We start from the raw sequence: 12,290 nt of genomic DNA, 5'->3' as shown, positions 1-12,290 counted from the left end.
TTACTTAAATAAAAAAAAATTAATTCAATTAAAGGTAATGAGTACAATCTCAAAATATTCAATGCCTCTTGATGTATACATATGAATATTCAAAATATGTTCTCTAACCTTTACTTAAGTACAATTCCAATTATCAAATCACTACCATAATTATATGCAATGTGGTCAAACATACTCTAGATCTAAAAACATATTGTATAAAGTTTATAGAGCTTGATCAAGCACACTCTAGATCTAACAACATATTATGCTATACACAATTTTAATGTACTAATAATCAATCTGCAAAGATTTTCTTGAATAATAATCATTTAATCATCCATAATAGAAAACAAATTCTATTTTTACAATATTTAAAAAAATATTTAACCACTAGATCACACTTACTATAATATTATTATTATATAATCCAAAAATATAAAAAATTCATAATCCAATTAACTACACTACATATAATAATAATAATAATAATAATAATAATAATAATAACATGCATAAAAAATACAATATTTAAACAACAAACTTATAAATATCTATATTATCTAAACCTTTAATAACACCCTTTAAATGCTAGTATTAATTTTTTAGCATATCAAAATAAAATACTTACACGGAGCGAATTGAAACATGATACTTTTCCGAATTCAGATAAAATAAAATAATATGGAAGCCCCTAAAGCCTGGCGCAGGTTCGACCCTGTTGGACATGAATATACACGGTCCCCAACACCCGTTATTTGAGCCACTTTAGCGTTCCCAACTTTTTTCCCTATCCCACAGCTAACTGGTCTCAGAAGCCAATGGTGAACCCAACACTGTTTTAACTCCATAACTGATTCATACCGTTCAATTCAGCATTGTCACGGTCTGAAAATGGGTTTGTTGGTTCATCAGGCATCAATGTTTTCATTGCCTGCAATTCCCCATTCTCTTCACACGTTTACAGCTAATGCCCACACAGCATTAACCTCTCTAAGTTTATCTACAATTACCATATATCCCCATGAGTCCAAGTTTAGGAGAATCCAAAGACACAATCACATTACATGTATGGCGCATCCAAGAAGAGTCCAGATGGTAGCTGAACAAATCAGAAGAGAACTATCAGACATGCTTTGCAGGGACAAAGTGCTTCAGCATGCTGTTCTTCCAGAGGCTGCCCTTGGTGCAGATATGTACTTGACTTCACTGGCAACTATAAGTGATGTTGAGGTTTCAAGGGACCTGCAGGTGTGTATGGAATATATTATGCTATGCTTCAGCAAATGTTGTATCTGATTGTATATGTGTTTTTGTGGGATGGCTTTGTGCATATATTATATGGACTGTCTGTTTGGGAAGCTGGGTTTATATTATAATATTCCGGCAGTACTTGGTCGGACATATTGTGCTTTATGAAATGTACTAGGGGATTCCTGTTCAACATTTGGCCTTTTGATCTATTTGATAGACACACATCTAGGAAATTTGAATTTCGTGGTAACCTGATTTTATGAGATTGGATTCCTGACGGAAGATACTAAAATTCTGATTTTGATTTTGGGCTGGAAAATATGAAGTTATAAGGGTAATCGACCTTATGAGATTAGAATCAATGATCTGGTGTAACCAACCCAAATTCTGATTTTGATTTTTGGCAGAAAATAAGGAGGTATATGGGTACCTTACCATGCTAGCTTGGAGCCAACAAATCAGTGATATGGTGGAAGAAACTTGCGTTTCAATTTTGATTTTGGGGTGAAAAATTTGGAGTTATAGACCTGCCTGATCTTTATAGGAAGGAACCATTTACTGGAAGAAAAGACCCAATACTAATTCTGATTTTTGGCTGGTAGGCACAAGGCTCAAATGCTAATCCACACTTGTTAGGACGGCTAAGTTAGACCTCAGCTTTGGAGGAAGTTTTTTAGTGAAAATTTTGTTTTTTCTATTTTAATTTGCATGTAATGGTCTTCTAAAATATGATCCATAAACCTAATGGAGTGGTCCGGCTTGATTTCAGATCACTGCATCTTGAAGAATTATACAAGGGCTTCTTCCTCATGTCCATGCCTGGCATAAGCAGATGATATGACAGTCCCCTGTACAATATTTCTAATTCATCAATCTCTGGTAGCAATTTTAAAAATTCAAACCTATAAAATGAAGAACATAGTTCTCCCTGGTCTCACAATTTGCTCATGAAATACAATAGAAGCCAACAGAAGTGCTCTCAAATGTCTAATAAGACCAGTTTCCAGGAAAATAGGATTTGATTGGATCAAGGAAGGAGCACTATGTCCTTCCAGGGGTGCAAGGGAGCATTCTTCAGGTAGCCCCAACATTCTAGAACAAAGTCACCCAGGCCCCTTCTCTGTACAGTCCTGCTATACTGTTAAAGTGTCTACTACATTTGTATTCTTTAGTGAGATATCCATAACCCATCTTACTTCTGACATGGTAAACCATTCTACTAGTGTTAACCAGATAATTCTGTTCATAAAATTTCAGAAGTAAGCAAATCACATGTAACTATGGAAACAATTTTTCCTCGACATTGATATGCCTTATATACTTGAACATCTAAATTGCCACCTTCTTCAAGGTGTTGTGGATATTGTGTAATAAAGAAAGGCAAGTGGTTTCCCTCAAGATTTTTAGAACACATCTATTGCTTGTTTTTCAGAGGTTTCAAAATTGTGTAAAGTTAACTTGAAGCTCCTTGTTTTCTCTCTCATAAAATATGCTGCTAACTGGGGTTAGTATCGTGGTGGTTGTTTACACTTGATAACATTTGGGCCAAGCATCCCTGAAACTGTGCTATGAAATGAATTCAGTAAACAAAATTCTGAGAATGTGTTTTTTAAGGAGTATTTTCCAGTTGGTGATGACTAATGGAGAGTTTTCAATCCTTGTAAGGTTACCCATTGCTGAATTCTGCATGGGTTTGTCAAAATTGCAGCTGTTACATCAATTTTCTATGACTGGTCTTAATGTTTTCAGTCATGGACAGGTGCACATTAGTGTGAATTGAGAAGGTTAGTAGAGGATTTCCTTAATTGGAGACCATCGTCCTAACCATCCTAGTGCTGATTTGGATGGAATTTTGAGTGACTTGTGGCTGTTATGACTTTTTTCAGCTTACATGCAAGCTGATTTGTGTCACACTTTGGAGGGACCAGCCCACAGTGACATTATGGGACTCATTGGAGCCTAGGGATCTAGTCATGGAACAAATGTTTGGGATAATTTGATCGCATGAGATGATCCCATGGGTACAATAGGAACAAGGTGGTAAGCTCTTAGGGCAGTCCTTGGCGTTAAAGGAGTATATTCACATGCTTTGGGTAGGAGGCTTTATTGAGGGGGAGTTGGATGGAGTAGACTCCATGATGATTCTTAGGAGGGTTTGTTCCACTTGACAGAGTTGGGGTTTGGATGTAATGAGCAATGTGGTATGATTCCTCTTGGTGATTCAATGGTATTGGCGCATTCGTGCATGCATGACTTCCTTTGGTGGAGGTTGTTTCAGGATGATAGGTATAGAGAAGCTAATGAGACTCAGGATGTTGACATGAAGCAGATGGAGCTCCCAGATTTGTCATTGCTTGAGAGCAAGCAATTTGGGGAAGGGAGGACTGTCATGTCCCTTTTTTTCCTCCCCTTTAGTCCTGCCCTATTTTTAGTGTTTTTAAAACACTAATATATTATATAATATAAAAATATAAATAATATAATTATAAATAAAAAATAAAATAAAATAAAGTGAACATTTCAAATTTAAAAGTGGTGCCAATTTTGGGCCTTTAGCTATTGTTCCAATAGGTATAGAATTAAATGGTGGGTCTTTTGGGAGGACACAACTGGATTTCTTTGGAGAGTTTGCATTTTTCAGCTAACTTGCCTTGCAGGAACCGAAACCCCCTGAAGGCTCAACCCTTGAGGTTGGGATGAAACCCCCACACCACAGCCTAGGCAATTTTGATTGGGAATTGCTGGCTGTATTTAATCAAGACTTAGTTATGTTGCAGTGCAGCATCCTTTAGCCTCCATAAATCATACTTCACAATGGGAAGGTTAGTTGCCACACCAAAGCAATTCATCTACCAATAGGACATTTCAGCAGCTACAGCACCTGATTGCCACTTTTAGCAAAGCAATTCATTCACAGGAAGGGCTTTGAATGATCTAATCATCATTGTTTGAATCAGTACCAGGGCCAGCGCAACAGGTTTAGTGCAGATCCAAGATGAGGTGACCTTGCTAAGGTTTATTGGGTAGATATAAAAAAAGATATAAGGCCTGGCTCACATTGAAAGGTGGATATGAGGTGCCTTCAGCATGAATGCAAAATCTAGTGCTGGGTGCACTGGGTGGAATACATATCCACAGGAGGGTGAGTGCAGGCATCTATATCCAACGCAGATGCTGGGTGCACTGGGTGGAATACATATCCACAGGAGGGTGAGTTCAGGTATCTATTTCCAACTCAGATCGCCTATTCCAGGTCCAATCCATCAGAAGATATCAGCCACAGAGGGCATAGCAACTGGCCGAATTCTATGTGCATTGTACTAAGGTCTGCAACTTTTTTAGACCTCTGTCATCCTCTCATCATTGGCGGGCCCAACAGACCAAGGGCAAGCCAACTCAGACAACCATATGTAGGGTTTTGAAGCTGACTTATGTGCAGTTACTGTTAGCTGTAACTTGATAGCTCACCTGCAAAAACCCTTAAACTATCACCAAACGATTATGCACTCTTCCTCATACACATTTTGTCAAACACTTTGCATGCTTCCTTAGGTTAAGAGGTTTTCTTTTGCAATTTTGGTATAAATGACATACATTCATTAATGAAAGACAAGGTAAAATTCTGATAATGAAATCTGCAACCATAATTCTGAAAATAAATTTATTTAAACAATCCAAATCTGACCTTTTTTATTGTCATGAAAGGCTGCTGTACGATACAGAAGTCTGAGAATGACTTTGAACATAAATCTGAGTACATATGTCTCTAAATCTGCAGGTCTGTCATCAGCCACAGTGCTTGAGAAATTGCATCATTCATACAAAGGGCATTGTTGTCGGCATAAATTGCCTATTGTTATGTTTGATAATATTTGTTATCCGACGAGGTATTAATTAATTGTATTGAGTGGGTTGTCAGTCCCGGGTGGTTATGTGTCAGTTGGTTGACGGTTGTGTACCTCTCGGCAACCGTCGGGTTCTTTAATTATGCCATGTACTGTCAAGGAAGGGGGATGGTATTGTCGGATCTAGTGTAATCCTTGGCCGACCATCTTTGGTCTCTTCTCTGTAATAATTGAATGTGCAAATAAAGATATATTTTCTGCCGTGTCTGGTATGCATTGTCATGTACATTATTATTTCCTGTACTTAATTTACCAGTTGTACCAGCAAACAGGCATTACTGTGAAACTCAGATTTCACTCTAGCTTGCAAACCAAATAGAATTCCCAGTCATTAAAATGGGACAATTCTTACCTCTTACAAACTAGGGCAGAACTGAACGTAATCTACCCTGATTTTTGCACCTTTAAAGAGATTTCTGAACATAACCAATGACTGTTCTAAATCCGCACTTCTTCACACATCAATATCTCCGACTGGGCACCTTAAACTCATGCAATTACTTGTAATAATACTAAATCAGAATATTAAGAAATCTGGAACTGAATATACTTGTTTGCACCATCAACTGGAATTCTCTTATAATCATTATTAATCCGTAATGGAGTTGCTAGGGTTTGGCCTATGAAGCCTTCAAGAAATGACTGGAACTCCCCTGTAAACATCCAGATGCCTTCACTTCAGGTTAGCAGATTGCACTCCTTTCTCAATGTCTGCAATAAGATAACAACGGTGGCGGGTACTGTAGCAGGTAGCAGATATACTGTAGCGGGTACTGTAGCTTGCAACCCTTTGTGCCTTTTCCTCCAAATATGCAAGAGTACCCAAACTTCTAAAATCCTCACAATCTGACCATTGAAGTGCAACTGTGAATCCTGATATGAAATCACCAGGGGTTGATTTGGGTTTTTGTCCAACCAACCAAACAACCCAAGGGTTTTTGTCCTAGGGCACGGTGAAACTGGAGAACAAGCCCTCCAAAATTCTCTGAAAGAAATATCGAATCCAAGATGTCCAAATGAATTGCTCTCATCTCTTTTTAAAGGTTCAGCTGGATCTTCTAGAAAGGTCTTATTTAACCTCCTTAAATCTTCTAGAAAATTCAAAAAACTTTATTAAATAAAGCGACTTTTTAATAATATAATTTGTCATTGATTTTTTTTTTTTTTTTGACAACTTAATAAAAATCAATTTTATTAATCATTGCCTTAAAAATTGGGGCATTATATCACCCTTAAATTTTCAGGTCTGATAGATGTATGATTGTAACAAGCTTTAGTGTGTTCTAGAAGCAGGTATATATATATGCAAATGCCTATATGTTTTTTTCCAGTTTGTTTTAGAGAATGTGAATTGCTAAATTTGTTATCAAATGCGGATTTGCTAACCTCTCCACAGAAGGAATAAACACAGATATCATAACAGCAGAGGTAGGCGTGACAGTTAGGTCCTTAGGAGGGACATCACACACCACTTCTCCTGTTTTGTTCATATGTCTTTTCATTCCTAATCAGTAATTTGATTCTGAATTGAAATATTAAGTAGATCGCAATTATGAGATCATAAATAGATTTCGGTTTCTTCATTTAATTATTGATGGCATCAGCCTTGACAATTGTTTGGTGTGTTGAAATAAATGCTCCTGGATTGATTTAGAATTAGGATTTCTGTTGGGCAATTAGGCATTTTGAATACCAGTAGATAAATTGTTAACACCACAGGTCTGATGAATGTAATATCTGATCTCTTTGATATGATATTCCTGTTCATAGTTAGAACCAAAAAGAACAGCTTTAGAAGGTGACTTGAATGAAGATAAAGATTCATTTTTGTCAACTTTCTTTGGGACATTTTATTATTCCATTTTGTTGTTTGTGGCTTGGTAATGGGAACATTATGTTGTCACTATAATAGCTGCAATGAATGATGTATCTCATTTAATTTCATTTGTCTGGTGTTTGGGATGTCCAAAATTCATCTTTCTTCTGAACACAGGTTGCAAAGGTTTATGTCTCTATATATGGCGATGATAGAGGACAAGAGATAGCTATGGAAGGTCTGAAAGCAAAGAATAAGTATGTACGATCTCAATTGGGCAAGCGCATGAAGTTGAGGTTGACCCCTGAAGTTCGTTTCATCAAGGATGATTCACTAGAACGAGGAAGCCGGGTATACATATCTCTATATGGCACCTAACACAATAATTTATAAATCTGACATGAAGATAAACTGTCTTAGGCCTGGCTCTGCTTATATAAATACTTATAATTGGGACAGATCTGATTTATCTACTTTTGTAATATACATGCTTTATGTGAATGCTCAGAAAAATCTAGCAATTTCCTGTATATAAAATCTGGTCAGTTTAGTAACATTTTTAAATTTGTATTGATCTGCAACTGAATTAAGTAGCTTCGAGAAAATTTGTGTGTTTTATGTTTTTTAAATATCAAGAAATAGTTGAATTATGAATATACACTGCAAGGTAATTATAGGTGATTTGTAGGGTTGAAATCTTTTGAAAGAGGCATATAAATGCAAAAATATGAATGATTATAATTACTGCATCAGTTTTTCCTTAAGATTTTTCTTTTTTGTATTTTAACAAATTAACACTGTAACCTATGACAATTGAGTAATCAATACATTTTAGAAACATGAATCAAGATTAGAATATCACGTAGTATCATATAAACAACAATACCACCATAAACTTGAATGTCATTTAAATTTTAAAACATACATGATAAATATTCTTCATTCAAATTTCAAGTTCAATATCAAAATAATACTATCAAATTCAAGTTTCAACAATTGGAACTTTTAACTTTTTAAGTTTTAATCATCATATGGATTCTTTGCATCATCAACATCATCATCATCATCAACATTAGATGATGCAGGAGCATTAGATGAACCACAAGTAGTGCCAGTGCCACTTACACTAAAAGTGTGCTCGCTTTCCGAGTCCTCAAATGCAATATGCTGAGAAGTGGAAGCATGCAAATCAGCATGCTCTGACTCTATATCCCACATCTTCGTCTCCCCTTGCTTGTAGTCATGTTGTTTTTGTGAAAGGAGACGCAAGTTAGAATGCACATATACTAAGTTCTCCGCTCTTTTTGAGTGCAATTTGTTGCGTTTTATTGAGTGGATGAAAGAATATGTGCACTAATTCATATCTAATGCAGATAAGCTAGCCATGAAGACAAAATAAACAATCAAAGTTACACATTTATTAATAGAATTTAAAAAAAATTAAAAAACTATAAATAAAATTTTAAATGCTAAAAAATAAAATTCATTAATTACTAAACTTGTGATAAAATTTTGATTGTGAGGGGCTGCAGCTGTTTGAAGAATTGGCCATGAAAGTACCACCAACTATGAGCATCCTTCCTAAACCTATCACGGAGTGCCTCAACACTTTGACAATTTGAGTGCACAAAATCTATGAACTCATTTGTAATTGTATCTCGCAATTCATCTTCAGGGAAGAGTCTGAGGAATGCTGCCTTGTACCCTCCAACCACTTCAAAACCTCTATATGGGGCAAGCCTTCCTGGCCCAAAAAGAAACTGATTGTTGTTGTATTTTGGAGACAATGCAAAGCCAAGAAGGTGTAATGGAGTGGTCATCTTGTTCCATCTTTCTTCAACAATTGCATGCACTTGTTTGAAGAAAGTCTCCTCAGGGACGTGCTCTTTTGCATTTATGATGCACTTCATCTTTTCAAGCATTGAGTTGATGCCATCATATATCTCTCCAATACAAGGCCTGTCCATGTCAATATAGCGAATTATGCTCAAAATGGGCTCGGTGAGTCATCTAATATCCTCTGCCTAATTTTTCTGCCCTCGTAGTATTACTTTGCTTCCATATAGACCAATTTTGGCTAATCACCATATTAGAAAGTGTGTCTCTTCTTTCACAAGTCATCTCAAGATGATTTTGTTAGAGGCGAAACGGGTCTCTACAACCTATAACAGAAATTAAAGCCAAAATGATTGAAACTTAAAAACAAACTTTAAAGAAGAATTAGAGTACCCAATCAAAATATTGTATCTCAAAATGTTTGAACAATTTTTTTAAGTTACGTTTTTTCAAAGGTTGCTATACAGATCATTATTGTTTTAAAGAGTGCAAGATGCAGTACCACTGATCTTTGAGTAACACCTGCAACATGGTTTCACACAATTATTGGTTTTGCGTAACTTGAACCATATATATGTGGGGAGCAAGAGCTTCTGGTCATGATCTCTTTGATCTTACATCCCCCTGTTCTCTTTTGTGCTTGAAATTGGGTGTGAACTTTCTTCTGCTTATGAGGTATATTTTGGGTAGAGATGTCACACACCATATATCCTAGTTTGTTTACTGTTAGCAACTAGAGTTTCTTGTGACTCTTGGCATCCTAGTATGTTCTTTCAATCCAACAACTTATATTCTAGTTCTCTGCCTGAAGGTATTGGCAATCTTTTTGACTACCCTGTGTTGTTTTTGTGAATGATCTGCTTTGTAGTATCCACGGCAGAAGAAATCAAGACTATTTCTCCAATCCAATTCATATTCTTGCTTTAACTTGCTTTAACTTGCGGCAGAAGAAATCAAGACCATAGTTTGAAAACTTGCGACTCAGCAAAAATCAGCTTATTAAATTACTTAATTTTATTAAAAAAACTACAAACGCAAATTTCATGCAAAATACAATTTACAAAATATATATGAAATGAGTATATAGAACTTTGGAAAAATGTTTTCTATCAGATCTGAATAAAAGGGAGGACAATATTGCCATCAACACTCAACAGTCAAAAATTCAAAAAGTTGCCATGCATTCAAATCAGTCAGCAATTGTTTTGGCTAATAATCCCTGTTGGCAGGTTGTTTTTGATTGAAAATGATTTAAAAAAGAGGAAGGTTGACTATCCCTGTTGAAAGGTAATTTGATTGAAAATAATTATAAAAGGAGAAGGGCTTTCGCTGTGAAAAACCTTGCTAGGGCTGAATGAGGAGCAGATACAAGAAGAGCAGCACATAGGCAGAGCAGGAGCTGGCACAGTGCAGGGAAGACAGCACACAGGCATGTGGAGCATGGGTAGAGCAGGATTGCAAGCAGGCATGGGTGGAACTAGGAAATATTTGAAACCCTAGCTGTGAAAATATCAGAAACCTTGCTACAAAAATATCAGAAACCATAGCAACAAAAATATTGTAAACCCGAGCCATAAAAAATTTAGCCAGAAACATTTTGAGTACTTGTGGTTACTCACTGCAAGTTGCATGTCTTGACTCACCAGAACTTGCCTTTGAGTAAGTGGGCGAATTCCTTGGTACCCACAAAAACTCAGAAGCACTTGCTGGTTTGACAAGTTTTTAATCTGTGTTAAACCTTAGAGGAACTAACAGGGTACAGCAATGCATAAACCATTGTAATATCTAATAGATGGTACTGCATGAAACAATTATCTTAAAGAGATTGCAAATCCTGGTGTTAAAAATTCACATTTAAGTAATGCATAATGTTCTAGCCCTTGGCAAAGGTATTGGTTTGCAGTTTCAAGGCGAGGGTTCCTTCACCATGAACGAAGTCTTTTCAAAATGAAAGCAAAACTGACAGCTCAAAAAAGTAGATATGTTTGTCAGAGATACTGTGCATAATGAATAGCGAAGTAGGCCTTATAACTAGCACAGGTAAGCAGGAACTTTGTGAAGTAAGGCTATGCATCACTTAATCTTGTGGAGCTGCTTGAATGATGTTGTGTATCTGGTAAATTGATGTTCATGTTTGATTGATTGATAATGGAAACTATACTCTCTCCTAAAGAAGCTATTTTCCAGTCTTGATTTGCATCATTAATGTTCTTCAAATTTTAGGGATTGCTATAAATGTTTCACTTTGTAATCTTTTGCTTAGGTCTTGAACTCCAATTCTTATGCCAAATCTATTTTGATTTCTCAGGGATTGACTAGTTTACTTGCAATTTGTGTAATTTAATTCTGTTGGCCTTTTTCCCAGGGGGAATCGAGTGGAGCAATTTATTTGAATTCACCATTTTCAAAGAAACAATGCAATTGTTTCTCCTTTGTTTTATTGGAACTGATTTAATGGGTTGTTCAATCTTCTCAGGTAAATGCAATATTGGAAGAGCTTAAACAGGAGAGGAAAATGAAGGAAAAGAAAAACCGATCAGCAAATAGTGATCTTGAGGAAGACATACACCCAAGACAGATGAGATCAAATCCCAAAGAAGAAGAGATGCAAACAGAATCATCGGATGAAGAATGGGAAAGCGATGAGGATGATGGAGATCTCATATACATAAGATGATTATCACTACTCTCTGGACTGCCCACCTTTTACAGCAGGATGTTGAGTATTCTATTTTACGAAAAGAAAAAATCGCTGTTATTGTCGGAGTCAATCATGGCTGCCTTTTTACTTGACGGGGTGAATAAGAAACTGGTGCTAAAGCATAACAATTAAAATAGACTGTACAAATTCTTCTTGAGTAAATATTACAATCTCTCTCTTACGCTATTGGTTGTTTTGGTAATATTATTTGTAATTATCATGCTTTCACAATATAGAGCATTTTCTTGTTTGCCCTCTTGCGAGCACAATAGTTTGATTGCATTCCTTTATGATACTTTCCCCTGCTAAAACCTGAGCTTTTACTGGTCTTATTTAATGTGTAAGTACCAATATTTACACAAAACTTTCTAAATTTGAAAAGAAAATCATTCAAACAGGGCAGAGATATTGAGTGTTGTCTAACAAGCCAATCAGTACAAAAATTATAAAAGCCATCTAAAAAATTATGATATTCAGTTTGGATGGTAGTCCATCCCCTAGATTGTTGATCCTTCTAGAGGTGGTGGTTGAGGAAGCAAACCTATAATGTCCCCATCCGATTGCTGGGAAGGGGCAAGCAATCCATAATGTCAAAGAAGTGTTAAACTGCAGAGTTGTTACAACTTACAGCCTCATTATTACTAAGACTGATTACTGGTTAAGGAGACAATAAGACAGTTGTTGTTTGATAAAATATTAATAATCAGTGCTTTAGATTATAGATTAAATTCACAGCTAATAAACATAGAATTGAATTGAAGGTGATCTCCATCAAAGACAACTCTGGCAATAAAGAACA

The 12,290-nt window shown here is 36.0% G+C and overlaps 1 protein-coding gene across 1 annotated transcript; it reads left to right on the top strand.

Annotated features, from left to right (window-relative positions):
• Nucleotides 1–646: 646 nt before the first annotated feature.
• Nucleotides 647–11,741, top strand: LOC131067774 (probable ribosome-binding factor A, chloroplastic). Its single transcript, XM_058002930.2, has 3 exons — nucleotides 647–1,230; nucleotides 7,132–7,305; nucleotides 11,267–11,741. Exons 1-3 carry the CDS (start codon nucleotides 874–876, stop codon nucleotides 11,465–11,467), a joined length of 732 nt encoding a protein of 243 aa, XP_057858913.1. The 5' UTR covers nucleotides 647–873; the 3' UTR covers nucleotides 11,468–11,741.
• The last annotated feature ends 549 nt before the right edge of the window (nucleotides 11,742–12,290 follow it).

This window comes from Cryptomeria japonica, chromosome 5 (assembly GCF_030272615.1).
Source record: "Cryptomeria japonica chromosome 5, Sugi_1.0, whole genome shotgun sequence".
Taxonomy (NCBI): Eukaryota; Viridiplantae; Streptophyta; class Pinopsida; order Cupressales; family Cupressaceae; genus Cryptomeria; species Cryptomeria japonica.
The sequence above is the reverse complement of the archived record's forward strand: the minus strand, read 5'-3'. Positions and strand labels throughout refer to the sequence as shown.